Raw genomic sequence first — 16,507 nt, 5'->3', positions numbered from 1 at the left:
CTGACCACTCCTTCTTGGTGTTGCATTTGCTCTGTCAGTCAGTGTATTTGGCACATTCTTAATTGATACTTCAGAAGAAAATGAAGCCACTTATCAATATCGGTACCGGTACCCTGAAAATGAATGTATTCTTCTGAAACATGCCTACTATTACTAGAATCTCTCATACAGCTCAACATGGCTCACAAATTCCTGAAAATATAATACCGGTACAAGAACAACTTTTTCAAAGTTAGAATATTCCAATTCCCCACTCAAAGAACAGCCATTTAACTTGAATGTGGGTTACTTTCAGTGAAGTACCGTGTAACGTTCTTTAAGAGAGCACAATATGTTACTATAGAATTCACAAAATTCACCTAAAATTTTACTTTGTTTTGATTGTTGTAAAGATTTCAGAAGTTGTTGAGTAGCATTTCCAAAAAATGTTAACCTTGATACTTTGTTCAATTTTATTCTTTAATGACACCATGCATCTGAAGGATTCAGACACATTTAATTCACCTTTCTCTAAATATTTTGTGGTAATATCAAGGTAATCTCCTACACTGACAAAGGAATTAAAATATAAGTTAATATACTGTACATGTCTGAATCTGGATCATTATTTTGAAACATTTTGAAAAAAAAAAAATCTGGCATAATAATCCAGACTTTGAAAATAGCTCATAATAGCTGGCCCTAATTTTTAAACATTCTTTTCACAGCTGATGTTAAACTTAGCCATCTCGTTGGCACATGATGCACTGTTTCTGACCACAAAATTCAAATCCAACAAGTAGAAGGAAAAACTATCTATCCAGGAAATTAAAAGAATATAAAACACTAGAAACTTCTGGAAAGAACAAATTTGCACAGACTCAAAAATGTCTCTCCTTGGGACCAATGTGCATTCTTGAACCTAGGGCCTACTAGTAAGAGGCAGGTTCACTAGGTATTACTAGAACACAGGGCTGAATAATAATAATAATAATAATAATAATAATAATAATAATAATAATAATAATTCAATTTGAATGCCAGTCACATGTCTTCATTTTCTACTGACAATGCCAAAGTGAATTTTGGTAGACACAGTTCTGTTTTTCAGCTTCTTTAGTTACAAAATGATAAACATTCTAAAAGCTAAATGTTCAAATCATTTGGGATAAGTTATTAATTTTATTCAAACTCTGGAAATCATTACTTGGCCTGTAACATTCATCATTCATATGATCATCAAAACTCCCCTGAATATTTACATTCATGGATCTAGTTTCACACAGTTTTAGACAAAGCTAAACTCATGATGACCAGAGATCTTGTGTTACAGTCAAAAACAAAATTGTTGTGAAAATTTGTCTAAGTAACAGATATAGTATATAAATAAATGTGATTCTCTATCAAGAAACGACATGGCTCTGTTTTAGCACATTAACTAGAATTGCGAGTGTAGAGTATGTAATTTAGTCTAGAAAGTTACAAATTTACTGAAAATAGTCCATTCAATAAAATTGTTCAAAGCAATAGGCTGTAGTATCTCTAAAAGAATGAATATGGTGCTAGATCAGTATAAAATTAAAACATTCTAACCTCCAAGGAGTAGCTGTACCGAACTCTGTGCACTGTCATCCTCTCCTCGCACTAGGCATTGATACATTCCTGCATCCTCTCTCTGAACTTTTTCCAGAACAAAGTACTCTCCAGCAGAATCACCACCTCTTGATCCTACAACATGCCCATCCTTGAGCCATATCCGTTGTGCTGGAGGATGACTGGGAGCACCTGACACAAGACAATGTAATTCTCCCCGAGCACCAACATCCAGTGTGACCTGGCCCGCAGGCTGGACAACCACACTTAGAGGTGAAACAACATGTAGGCTCAAGTCCAGCCTCTCCACTCCTGCAGTATTATTAGCCACACACACCCAGCGACCACCATCCCCTTCATCTGCATGAAGGATGGCCAAGCATTCTCCAACCTGGAAAACGCGATCGTCATCTGGAACTGCTCGAAGTTGGTGTCGGTCCTGACGAAACCATCTGCAATATCAGAAGCATACAATTAAGTTTAAAGCATTTCAGGGATAGTTAACATTTACTTCTATATTTATTAAACATTTCTTGTTTCAAAATGGACTTTCTTATAACAAGTGTAAGTAAATTAATTAAAATTATCTGATAACTGAGAAATTTAAAACCAAGTTACTTCCTTGTTAGCCACAGTTTTTATTACCTGTTTGGTACTGATAAGTAATGGCAAATGGGACAGATATGCATTAGTATCACATTTAATTTAACTATGTAAAACCAAGATGTCCATTGTTTACAGTAAAAAAGTGACTTGAGTTCACTTAGGTCAGCTCTCTCTATGAATGTCTCAACAGTTTGATCAGAAGTACCAATATCAACTAAATGATCTTTGTCAGGAACATCGTAGTTCACTCACGTGACCTCAATATGTACTATTCATATACAGAATATGTATTTCATTCTTCAGTGGTAAAACAGGAAATTCAAATTGCAGCAAAAGTGAGATAGATGGCAACATGAGGTGAGCTCCCCTGTAGAATTCAGGAAGATCAGTCATACTGAAGAGGAAGAAGAATACAAAATAATGGAACAAAACTCCTGTTCCTAAATTAAAGCTTTTCTTTCCCAAAATCTTAATAAATCATGCATGTTGTTATCTACTCCCTCTGATGCTTTGGCTGAATGGTTAGCGCTTTGTGGTCCTTCTCTTTCTTTTGATGATATTTTCATTCCTTAGAGTGTCGGACGTTTTCCATTTCCCTTCTGATTATTGTTAATAGAGGATTGTTGGCCAGTTGTACTTCATCATAAAACAATAATCCCCACCATGGAATGGTCAGCATATTGGCCTTTGGTTCAGAGGACCCTGGTACTATTCTTGGCTGAGCCAGAGATTTTAATTGCATCTGTTAATGCCTGTAGATCAGGGACTATGGGTTTGTGTTCCTATTCATACGCATCTTCAAATATATACAACACTTCACACCAAAAAACAACCACAGAAACACATAGGGTTGGTGTTAGGAAAGTCATCCGGCTGCAAAGCTAGGCTAAGTCCATACAAAATGCTGCCCCAGGTAACTGGAAAATGGCCAGAAAGAAGAGGAGAGTGTTGTTGTTACATATTCCTCCCAGAGGCTGGGTGGCTCCTCAGACAAATTCTGCTTTTAATTTTTAAGACATAGCAAAAGGCACGGCTAACATAATGCTCGTTTTGAGGTATATAAAGGAGGCATTTCATATTTCAATATTACATTCTTAATTATTATGACTGTTCAATTATTTTGAAGAAAAATATGTATATTGAGTGTAGATGCATTCCTCTAAACTGTAGCATACACAAGTATGCAATTCCTGGGCTTGTAACACCTACACGCTAGATGTCACCACTGTCGCTGTTCGCATTCCACTCAAGGCTGTTGAGATAGAGCTGTTTGCTATTGTCATATTAAAGTATTTGGCACAGCTCCTTTGAGTACTGTTTCCTCTCTCATGCCCATGAGCATTTCCGCTTAGTCTCACTACAACAGGTACCCTCGATGAGACTGAACCATGGGCCAGACTCCAGTACAGGGGATTTCCATACAATCCACGGTACACTTGCACAATATTTCACTGGAAATTGGATTACATCAAGTCTCTTGCTGTCCCTGCCATTCTACATAATAGAGATGCATTTTGGCATGCTGTGTCCGAGCCAAATGCAGGAAATGGGAACTACCATTTCTTGCCACGAAAGTGAACGTGAAGTGAATTGGCATTTTCATTGAATCTGTCAACCCCTCCCATGTTGTTTTTATACTTGAAGACAAGTAAAGGATAGTCCTCCTGAATTTTTCTCCTTTACCTCCAATAAAACGAACTCGATCTACTTTGGTTATGGGAAAATACAAGTAAACTTGTGTGCTTGTCCTGAGGTGGTACAGCTAATTTTGAACACACCCCAATGGAGGAGAGTTGCATTTGCCATTTTAACCACATACCAACCATTCTACCATTCTTAAATCTCTGGCAGTACCGGGAATCAAAGCTGGGGCTCTGAGGACAGCAGATAATAGCGTTAACGATTATGCTAAGATTGTGGACTGGTTACAGGAGAGACACTTCGAGATTTCGATACTAAAGTTACAACACCGTTGTCATGCTATCAGAGAGCAATTATGTTGTCTGTTGCTCTGAAGTAGATAGTTCCATGATTGAAAATGAAAGTCCACAACCTGTTCCCAGTCATTCAGCCAGGTCAGGAATGGAATGAATGAAGCCCCAATCTAGCGGCGAGGATAGGAATCGTGCCAGCTGCCAAAGCCTGTCGCACTGCTGTGGGGCAATGATTAATGAATGACAGATGAAATGAAATGATATTGGAGAGTTTTGCTGGAATGAAATATGACAGGGAAAACTGGAGGACCCGGAGAAAAACTTGTCCCACCTCCGCTTTGTCCAGCATATATCTTGCCTGAGCCACGGAGGCTCTAGTTCCATGATTGCACTTTTGCATTCTTCCGATTCCCTCTAAATCATAGTTCCCCAGGTGGTCATCACATATGATTCAAGTTTCTCCAACACCTTGTTAAATAAGACCATCATCATCATCATCATCATCATCATCATCATCATCATCATCATCATCATCAATGTCCCACTCCAGTCGCCCGGGTGTGGTTTGCAGTAAGATCTGACAGTAAATTGAGGCTCATAGAAAACTTTTTGAAATAGAGGTTATATGATATACAACTTGCTGGTAGCATACATTATTTTCAACTTCAAGGATGACTGCTGCCTCTGACCAATATTTGGACTGTCCCAGGAGCTGAGCCAATTTAGCTTCTTTGTATGGCTTGAAGGCAATGCGGTAACCTATTACCAAGATTGAAAATATAAATTTAAATTAACTGTGTTTTAACTTGGCAGTTCTATTCTATTTAACTTAAAAATATGTTCAAAACTAAAATGGATCTTCTTCTCTATCATAAGTCTTGAGAAAAGAGGATATTGATACTGGGGCTTATTTGACCCACATGTTTCATTTTCATGTTCTTGACATAACTAATATTGAAATGTGTTGTCAAGTACTAGTGGAGATTTAAAACCAATTGTTATAAGTAGACTGGTCAAGAACGTTGTTGTGAATGAAACTGTAAGTGTCTTGACTTCAGGTCTCATGTAACGTCAAGGAATTGTGAAGAGTACAATGCTAAGCTGTTTCTTAGTTTTAGGCTGTTGCTTAATTGAGAAGGAACATCCTAGACACTTAATACAGTCTTGTATGAATATCATTCCCATTGATGTGTTGCTTGGTCTTTGGGAGGGATCTTAAGATTATCTGTAATGAAGTGCGTACATACATACATACATACATACATACATCCATACATACATACATACATACATACATACATACATACATACATACATACATACAGTATCATTATAGACTGTTATGCCTTTCAGCATTCAGTCTGCAAGCCTATGAGAATTTACTAAACATCGCCACAATCCTAGATTTGCAACTAGTGTTGTGGCCTCATTTAGTTCTATACCTCTTATCTTTAAATCGTTAGAAACTGAGTCTAACCATCATCGTCTTGGTCTCCCTCTACTTCTCTTACCCTCCATAGCAGAGTCCATTATTCTCCTAGGTAACCTATCCTCCTCCATTCCCCTCACATGACCCCATCACCGAAGCCGGTTTATGCGTACAGCTTCATCCAACGAGTTCATTCCTAAATTAGCCTTTATCTCCTCATTCTGTGTTCCCTCCTGCCATTGTTCCCACCTGTTTGTACCAGCAATCATTCTTGCTACTTTCATGTCTGTTACTTCTAACTTATGAATAAGATATACTGAGTCCACCCAGCTTTCGCTCCCGTAAAGCAAAGTTGGTCTGAAAACCGACCGATGTAAAGATAGTTTCTTCTGGGAGCTGACTTCCTTCTTACAGAATACTGCTGATCGCAACTGCGAGCTCACTGCATTAGCTTTACTACACCTTGATTCAATCTCACTTACTATATTACCATCCTGGGAGAACACACAACCTAAATACTTGAAATTATCGACCTGTTCTAGCTTTTTATCACCAATCTGACATTCAATTCTGTTGAATTTCTTACCTACTGACATCAATTTAGTCTTCGAGAGGCTAATTTTCATACCATACTCATTGCACCTATTTTCAAGTTCCAAGATACTAGACTGCAGGCTTTCGGCGCAGTCTGTCATTAAGAACAAGTCATCAGCATAGGCCAAATTGCTTACTACATTTCCACCTAACTGAATCCCTCCCTGCCATTTTATACCTTTCAGCAGATGATCCATGTAAACTACGAACAGCAAAGGTGAAAGATTACAGCCTTGTCTAACTCCTATAAGTACCCTGAACCAAGAACTCATTCTACCATCAATTCTCACTGAAGCCCGATTGTCAACATAAATGCCTTTGATTGATTTTAATAATCTACCTTTAATTCCATAGTCCCCCAGTATAGTGAACATCTTTTCCCTCGGTACCCTGTCATATGCTTTCTCTAGATCTATGAAACATAAACACAACTGCCTATTCCTCTTGTAGCATTTTTCAATTACCTGGCGCATACTGAAAATCTGATCCTGACAGCCTCTCTGTGGTCTGAAACCACACTGGTTTTCATCCAACTTCCTCTCAACGACTGATTGCACCCTCCCTTCCAAGATGCCAGTGAATACTTTGCCTGGTATACTAATCAATGAGATACCTTGATAGTTGTTGCAATCCTTCCTGTTCCCTTGCTCATAGATAGGTGCAATTACTGCTTTCGTCCAATCTGAAGGTACCTTACCAACACTCCACGCTAATTTTACTACTCTATGAAGCCATTTCATCCCTGCCTTCCCACTATACTTCACCATTTCAGGTCTAATTTCATCTATTCCTGCTGCCTTATGACAATTCATTCATTCATTCATTCATTCATTTATTTCAATTAATTCCAACGAGCCTGCAGGCTCATACATAGGAATTGTACAGGACATTACATACTGGCGGGCACTTACACATCAAAATATAGTTTGTGTATATAAGATAATTAGTAAATGGTTGAACATATAAACACATACAATATACAAAATATGTACATCATCAATATGAGGATTACAGAGAATTATTTCTGACTGTATTTACATTTACGTAACATGAAAGTTGCAAAAGTACAAGAATGGATTATGGAATATTTTCATTTACATAAGAGTTGCTGAAAACAAGAATAGATTTCAGATTATTTACAATTACATAACACAAAAGTTGCAGACGTACAGGAATGGATTACAGAGTATTTATAGTATATATACATAACACAGAGTTGCAGAGGTACAAGAACACATTACAGAGTATTTACATTTACATAACATAAAAGTTGGAGTTTATATACTATCCTTTCCACTTCCTCAAGCATAATTTCACCAACATCATTTTCCTCCTCCCCATGAGCTTGTCTGTTTCCACCACCACCATGATGATTTTCTTTTACATTGAGAAGATGTTCAAAATATTCCCTCCACCTCTCCAGTGTTTCCTTGGGCTCTATTATGAGTTCACCTGAATTACTCAAAACACTGTTCATTTCCTTTTTCCCTCCCTTCCTAAGATTCTTTATTACTGTCCAGAAAGGTTTCCCTGCTGCTTGACGTAGCCTTTCCACGTTATTACCAAACTCTTCCCACGACTTCTTTTTGGATTCAATAACTATTTGTTTCACTCTGTTTCTTTCATCTACGTACAAATCCCTGTCTGCCTCGGCCCTTGTTTGGAGCCATTTCTGATAAGCCTTCTTTTTACGTTTACAGGCTGCTCTCACTTCATCATTTCACCAAGATGTTCGCCTTTTCCCATCTGTACACACAGTTGTTCCTAGGCAATCCCTTGCTGTTTCTACTACAGCATCCTTGTATGCCACCCATTCACTTTCTATATCCTGAAACTGCTTACTGTCTACTGTTCGAAACTTCTCACTATTCATATCCATGTACTTCTGTCTAATTTCCTCGTCCTGGAGATTTTCTACCCTTATTCGTTTGCAGACAGATTTCACTTTCTCTACCCTAGGCCTAGAGATATTTAGTTCACTACAGATCACATCGTGGTCTGTATCATCGAAAAATCCGCAAAAATCTTGTACATTCCTAACAGATTTCCTGAATTCAAATTCTCTTAAGATATAGTCTATTATGGATCTGGTACCCCTAGCCTCCCATGTGTAGCGGTGAATAGCCTTATGCTTGAAGAATGTATTCGTAGCAGCTAAACCCATACTAGCACAGAAGTCCAGCAAACGCTTCCCATTCCCATCAGCTTCCATATCTTCCCCACATTTACCAATCACCCTTTCATACCCTTCAGTTCTATTCCCAACTCTCGCTTTGAAATCGCCCATTAGCACTATTCTATCCTTGCTCTTGACCCTGACCATGATGTCACTCAATGCTTCTTAAAACTTTTTTTTTTTTTTTTTTTTTTTTTTGCTAGGGGCTTTACGTCGCACCGACGCAGATAGGTCTTATGGCGACGATGGGATAGGAAAGGCCTAGGAGTTGGAAGGAAGCGGCCGTGGCCTTAATTAAGGTACAGCCCCAGCATTTGCCTGGTGTGAAAATGGGAAACCACGGAAAACCATCTTCAGGGCTGCCGATAGTGGGATTCGAACCTACTATCTCCCGGATGCAAGCTCACAGCCGCGCGCCTCTACGCGCATGGCCAACTCGCCCGGTCTTCTTAAAACTTGTCAACTTCATCCTCATCTGCACCCTCACATGGTGAATACACGGACACAATTCTTGTCCTAATTCCTCCAACTGACAAATCTACCCACATCATTCACTCATTTACGTGCCTAACAGAAACAATGTTGCGTGCAGTGTTATTCCTGATAAAGAGCCCTACCCCAGACTCTGCCCTTCCCTTTCTAACACCCGTCAAGTACACTTTATAATCTCCTATCTCTTCCTCATTATCTCCTCTTACCTGAATATCACTTACTCCTAGCACATCCAGATGCATCCTCTTTGCTGACTCAGCCAGTTCTACCTTCTTTCTTCCATAAGCCCCATTAATATTGATAGCTCCCCATCGAATTCCATTTCGTTCGCCAAGTTGTTTCCAAGGAGTCCCTCGCCTGTCAAATGGGAGTGGGACTCCATTACTCCCATAAGTCCGAGGCTTGCTTAAAATGTTCTGAGATCGGTAAATTCATGAAGCAAGATGCTACCCTACTTGCACATAGTCCAAGTGAGGATCTCTCCTCTAACGGGTTATGGACCACTTGTGAATTGTATAGTCCTAGCTGCCTGAGCACAAAGAGGGCCATGACTCAGAATATGTCCGAGATGCCCACTCCCATTCCATGGCAACTGGTATCCCGACTCTCAGGACCACTTACTAGGCCACTCAGCCGTTGCCCATGGTTCACGAACTAGGACGTGACTAGAGTAACCCACAAACATGAACCACTATAATGAAGTAAAAGAGAAATTTTAAATTAAAAATTTTTAGAGCACGCATTGTGACAATATGTATTAAACTAACGGCTCATAACTGTAAAATGACTTACTTGTTCAATTCATACTAGATGGACCTGTCTATTCCGGCAGCGCCTGTCTTATCAACATTTCTACTCCTGGTGTTGTATTGGTGCGGTAATGAAGTGGCGGGGCATGGAGGGAGAGTGGGGGGTAGGCTGGTCTATGGGCGTAAGTGCTATTGCTGGAGGGGAATTTCTAGAAGTGATATGGGCGGGCTTAACATTTGGCATGGTGGATGAAGCATTTGAGTGTGGAGATTTAAAAAAATTGAGGGATTTTGTTTTGATTTGAATTCACAATATTAATTAATCCAGGTGATAATTCGTACAAAGAATTTTTAATTTCGTTGACATCATTAAAATTTTTATTTTTATTGTAGGTCTGGTCCAAAAAGATGTGTAGAATTTCCAGTTCGTTCATTAATTTCCCTTTACCTATGCTTCTAATGATGGTAAGATCTTTCTCTATGGATGTAAAGTGATGGCCCGTTTCTCTCATATGTTGGCTCATCGCCGAGTACAAAATTGGGCACCTTAGAAGAAATTGTATAAAACATCAGTAACACATACAAATTTAAATGCAGGAAATACAAACATAACTTTAATGTTGTCAATATTCCTGTAATATATACATACACAAAACACCTACTGTAAGATTAGAAAATAAAATAATTAATACAATTTATTTACAGGAGTTCTACATTTTATAGATATTAAAATACAAAATAAATTTACTTATTTTCGCTAATTTCTGTGTTGGTTCTTCTGTCATTTATTGCATCTATTTTTTTTTGCACTACTTAGATGTTTATACTTAACTTTCAAACATGGTATCATTGTGCAGTAAGTACTGCTTCTAACCAAAGCCTCATGTATGCAAATTATTTTAAACTGTATATCAGTACACTACACATGAAGAAAATATGACTTTCTAATTATAATATGATATTCTGGTACCAGAAGCCTCCGTGGCTCAGACGGCAGTGCATTGGCCTCTCACTATTGGATACCGTGGTTCAAATCCTGGTCATTCCATGTGAGATTTGTGCTGGACAAAGCGGAGGCGGAACAGGTTTTTCTCCGTGTACTCCGGTTTTCCCTGTTATCTTTCATTCCAGCAACACTCTCCATTATCATTTCATAGCATTTATCAGTCATTAATAATCACCTTGGGAGTGGGGATTCCATTGTAATAATAGCCAAAAAATGTTTCATTCATTACATCGCTGACCTGGTCAGAGACTGGAAAAACAGGTTGTAGGTTTTAATTTTCATTCTGGTACCAATGTTGTCATTATTCTTTATTACAACTAGGTCGAGTTCTTTGCAAGAGAGTGTGCTGTTCATGTTATGAGAGACGGCTATGCTACACTGAATAATAATAATAATAATAATAATAATAATAATAATAATAATAATAATAATAATAATAATAATAATAATAATAATAATAAAACTACCGCAGGCCCAAGTAGACATACTAGTTTTTCTTGGTCATCAGATTCTGGGGGACCGAGAACATCATGCGGGAATGTATCGGAGCTTCCCAAATCTTTTCGCCCAAAATACAAAACTCTCTTTGGTAGTCTAAACATAAACACACTTCGGAAAACTGGGAAGTTAAAACAATTAACAGACATGTTAGATAACTTAAACATCCAAATTTTAGCACTTCAGGAAACCAGATACATGGGTGAAAATCATTTTGACTCAGAAAATTATAGAATTTACAAAGGCAAGCCAGCAATCTCCCCTCTAAAGAGACCATTACAATTTGCCACAGGATTCGCTGTAAGAAGAAACATTGTAAACTCAGTACTTAACTTTTCTTTGCCTTCTGAAAGAATTTCAACACTATCCATTAAATCAGGAAACAAAGCTTATACATTACTTAATGTGCATGCACCCACCAATAACTACAATCAAAAAGATCCACAAATTTTATTAGGAGATTTCAATGCCCAAATTGGTAGAGGAAAGAAATTCAGGACCATTGTAGGACTATACCCAGCGCACAATAGAACTAATAAAAATTGAGAAAGATGAATTGATTTTTGCAAATATTTTGATCTCAAATTAATGTCAACACATTTCCGGGCGCTTCCACACAAGAAAACAACCTGGAGATCCCCAAATTTTCACTTGGGAGAATTTCAACTAGATCATGTGGCTATTTCCAAGAAAAATCAAAAAGAAATTATGATTGTTAAAGTTAAAAAAGGGATCATTGACTCTGACCACCATCTATCCTTAATCAAGGTCAAATTTAAACCAAACAGGTCCTAACCTGGAATAACAAAAAACCTGCGTGTCGATCCAGAATTTCTTAAACAGAACACTAGTACTTTCCTTGAAAGTATTCCTACTCACAATCCTTCGAACTGGTTAGAACTCAAAGACATACTTTTGAAGGCTTCTCGAAATGTTGGCACACCACCCAGGAAACGCAAACATAGGTGGCGGAATGAAACTTGCGACAAGGACATAAACTTTAGAATTAAAACCTGGCAGAATTGAAATTCTCATAAAACTGAACAAACCTGGCAGGAATTCACCAAAATACAGAAACAAACATAAAAAATTATCAGGTCTGAAAAATGCAAATATGAACACTACAGACTGGCAGAAATTGAACAAGATTAAAAAAAAAACAATACATGAAACTTCTACAAAACTTTCAGAGAAGAATTATCAAACTATCAGGCACCTGGTCTTTGCTTCAAATGCCCAGATGGGACATTGTTAATGAATAATCAAGAGAACTGCAAAACTTCTAGCAGTTTATTTCCAGGATCTTTTGAACTGTGAATACCTTAAAGAACAACTCACCTTTGAAAAACCCTTATCTAATCAAGATTCAGAACCCCCAACATTGGAAGAAGTCAAAGAAATAATCCATGGACTCAAAAATAACAAAGCCCTGGGGGAAGATGGTATAATTGCCGAAATGCTGAAGATAGGAGGTGACAGCGTAGCCTGGAAAATCCACTTGATTCTTGAGAACATTGGGATCACTGAAGAAATCCCGGAAGATTGGAAATGTGCGCTAATCCATCCACTACACAAGAAAGGGGATAAAATGAACATCAATAATTATAGAGGAATTAGCTTGATACCAGTTGTTTACAACATTTTTTCCAAAGCCCTGCTCACTAGACTTGAGAAACAAACAGACCATCTAATTGGTATATACCAGGCAGGTTTCCAAAAAGGACGATCTAGTACAGAACAAATCCTCAATCTCAAAACTATCCTCCAAATGTGCAAAACCAGACAAACAGTCATTACTTTTGTAGATTTCAGAAAAGCATATGACTCTATAGACTGTAAAACACTTTTCAATACTCTAGAAGAATTTCAAGTGGATAAAAAACAAGAGAATTAATCAAACATTAACTGGCACTGCTTCAAAAGTTAAATTCCTAGGCAAAATATCTGAGCCTTTTCCTGTTAACACCGGGGTCGTCAAGGGGATGGTTTATCGCCGTTACTGTTTAACTTGGTACTTGAGAAAGTAATCGGTACCTGGGAAAAGGAAACTAAAGGAATAATAACCCTTGGAAAACTACGTAAAGACAGAATTCACATGCAATGTCTGGCCTTTGCTGATGACATAGCAATCCTTTCCAATAATAGGCATGAAGCAATTCATTCCATTGAAAAACTACATGAAATTGCCATCAAAACGGGACTTCAAATTTTGTATGAGAAAACTCAGTACATGGAAGGAGCCTCACGATACTTAGATGGACAACCTATGATAACTAAATTCGGAAAAATTGTTCAAGTGAACCAATTTAAATATTTGGGAGAAATTATTCAGTCCTCTGGTTTAGACCGTGAAGCAAATAAAGAATTTCCAAATTACAGAAAGAATACAGGGTCACTTGGAACAGGTATAATAAAAAAATCATTATCTCGGAATGCAAAACTTAGATACTATAATACAGTGATCAAACCTGAAGCGTTACATGCCTCAGAAACCTTAATCATTCAGAACCAAAATCGATAATCACCACTTTGAAGACAAACCCACCACCAGAGCTACTATAACGTGGACAGAAGAACGAAAGAAGAAGCTCAGCGAGAGGATGAAGAGATTTTGGGAGTAAAAGAAGGCCAACACATCAGCTAAGCAAGTTCAACCATGCTCCTGACTATATATTATGTACAAAAATATATATAATTGCAGCTATATGCAACCACTCTACAATTCCTCTACTTATGAATTGTAAAAATGATCTTTTATGATCTGTTTTGGCCCATTCTACAAAAATATTACGATGTCATCTTTCCTATCCAGAGTTGTACTGGGGTAAAATTATTTATTTATTTATTTTTTTTATTTATTTATTTATTTATTTATTTATTTATTTATTTATTTATTTATTTATTTATTTATTTATGTGCAAGAAGTCTGCAGAGTCCTCCAAGTCCTAGGCCCACTTTCATCGTAGGCCCCAACATTATTCCAGTGGCCATTTGTGAAGTTTTCCTCATTTGTACTGGAGATTTGATTTGGTTCAACTGACTGAAAGTACTTTTCTGCTAAGATTTTCTTTTTACTGGAGCTCATATTTCATTGAGTTTTCTCCTGGAACAATGTGTCTTTCCTATTTTAGGAAAATGATGGTTGAGTGACATCATCAATGGTTTCATACCAAGGTGGCCATTGCTCAAATCCTGGTCAATGCATGTGGTTTTTTTGAAAATAGGAATTATGTTCCTGTTGTTTCAATTCCATATAACATTCGAGGTCCCATCATGATATCAACTGTCATATAAAATATATAGGCTAGCTCAAATCCTGTTCAATGCATGTGGCAGTGGCATATGCTGGGATTGAGATGTGGGCTACCTCAAGATCCCCCTGCCCCCCTTTTCGACGTTGATTTAGTGAACGTCAAGTCTGAAGCATTTTGAGCCATCGGAGTAGCCTGCTGTTTTGGCAAGGCTGTTTCACAAGCTACAATACTGCCCTGGGCTCTGCCACTGCCAATACTCATTGCCTGATCAGTGAAAACGGTAGCTTAGTGTTCAGCAAATTAAAGTCCTTACCAAAGTAAAGCCTGGTTTTGTGGCTAAACGGATAGAATGCTTGCCTTTGGTCCGATGGTCCCGATTCAATTCTTGGGATCAACCTCCTTATACGGTACTCTTAATTTCTCTGACTTGGGTATTTGGTATTTATGATGTCTTCGCCATTCATTTCATCCTCATTGGGTCACCACCAAGCCTTTCCAGAGGCTATGCGCTCCTATTAGGAGGATAGGTTACCTAGGAGAATAATGGACTCTGCTATGGAGGGTAAGAGAAGTAGAGGTAGACCAAGATGACGATGGTTAGACTAAGTTTCTAACGATTTAAAGATAAGAGGTATAGAACTAAATGAGGCCACAACACTAGTTGCAAATCGAGGATTGTGGCAACGTTTAGTAAATTCTCAGAGGCTTGCAGACTGAACGCTGAAAGGCATAACAGTCGATAATGATAATGTACGTATGTTATAAAATTAAAATGCAAATTTTTCAGCATTACCAGTGGTCGTACACATCGTTCATTGGTTTATTAACTTCCTTGGTAGACCGGTGGTGGTGTCAGGCCCATGATCACGGGATCGATTCCAAACAATAAAAGAGAACACTAAACTTGAAAGATTACATTTCATTTTAGTTGATCTACCTATGAAAAGAAAATTATAATACTCCTATAACAGCAGCTCTGCAGTGTCTTTGTATGATGCAGAAGTAGATGAGAGTGAAATACCAGCACTCTGTTATCTATATAATTAAGTCAGAAGTATGAGGTCAGGAAGTATATACAATGAGGAACGCACGGTTGGTTGGATTTGAATCCGTGATCATGGGTCGGACACCACCACAGATCTACTGAGGAAGATAATGAACTAGAGAATAATGGGTATGACCACAGGTAATGCTGTAAATATTTATATTTTAATTTTATAATAATATAATAATAATAGTAATCTTCATTGCAGCCAATGGCAATACATGCAAGGAGAGAGATATTTACAAAGAGAGACTCACTGACATTGTTGTGTCAATGTTTCTTGCTGCATGCAGTTCATAGCATGATATCTGTCCCATACTTGCTCACATCTCTTGCACACGAGGTTAGGTCCTGGATCATGCAATTGTTCCGCTTTGCACACTTTATGGTGAAATCCACAGCAAACCTGATGAACGTATGATGTAAGTCATATCCTGCTTGTGCGCAACCTCGGTTTACCATTGCATCTGTTGTGTAGTAGTTGTATTGTATTGTATTGTATTTTATTTTGTCCAACTGATCATACAGTGATTTGGGACACGTCAATAATCATATTTACAGTTGTCCCACAGTGTAGCTTTCTTTGTATGAAGCTCCTGTAGCAGCTCCTTATAGCTTACTGTAGCTGGCAGGAGGAACTGGAGTCTTACGTTTCCACCAGGAATATCTCCTTTGGAAGAACGTAGCCCAGTCTGGATAGCGTGTATTTTGACACGTTCATAACTCGTTTAAGGAACCATGGCTTCAGGTTTTCAAGTTCTTGTGGTTGCCTTTCTGAGAGATACTCCCATATAAGTTCTATACCATGTGTGGCTACTGGCAGCACTTACACCCCGAATAGACTCATAGCTGCCTCTAATGATAGGTGCGGAAGATGTTTGATATCGTTGATGGATCTTCCGGCCGCTATAATTCTGTCCTTCAGATGGATCGAGAAAGCTGATCCTGTTACCTGGATAGTGATCCCTAGGTACTTGTAGTGGTTATTGATTTACAATCTTTGTCCTTTACATAAGTTGAAGTCGCTGTCTGCTAATTTTTCTCCCTATCTGAAAATTACCAGCTCTGTCTTGTTTGTATTCAGATCCAGTTCATTTTCCTCAGCCCATTCAGTATCAAGTCCACTGCAATCTATAGTTCATGTTTGCTATC

General features: G+C 38.1%; 1 protein-coding gene across 1 annotated transcript in view; it reads right to left on the bottom strand.

Moving 5' to 3' along the window:
- LOC136862916 (cell adhesion molecule Dscam2) overlaps window positions 1-16,507 on the bottom strand; it is a 476,298-nt gene that overhangs the window by 390,107 nt on the left and 69,684 nt on the right. Inside the window, exon 3 of the mRNA XM_067139195.2 lies at window positions 1,573-2,024. Coding sequence (XP_066995296.2) covers window positions 1,573-2,024 — 452 coding nt within the window. The remainder of the gene's footprint in view (window positions 1-1,572; window positions 2,025-16,507) is intronic.

The sequence above is a fragment of the Anabrus simplex genome, chromosome 2 (genome assembly GCF_040414725.1).
Source record: "Anabrus simplex isolate iqAnaSimp1 chromosome 2, ASM4041472v1, whole genome shotgun sequence".
In the NCBI taxonomy this organism is placed as follows: Eukaryota; Metazoa; Arthropoda; class Insecta; order Orthoptera; family Tettigoniidae; genus Anabrus; species Anabrus simplex.
The sequence above is the reverse complement of the archived record's forward strand: the minus strand, read 5'-3'. Positions and strand labels throughout refer to the sequence as shown.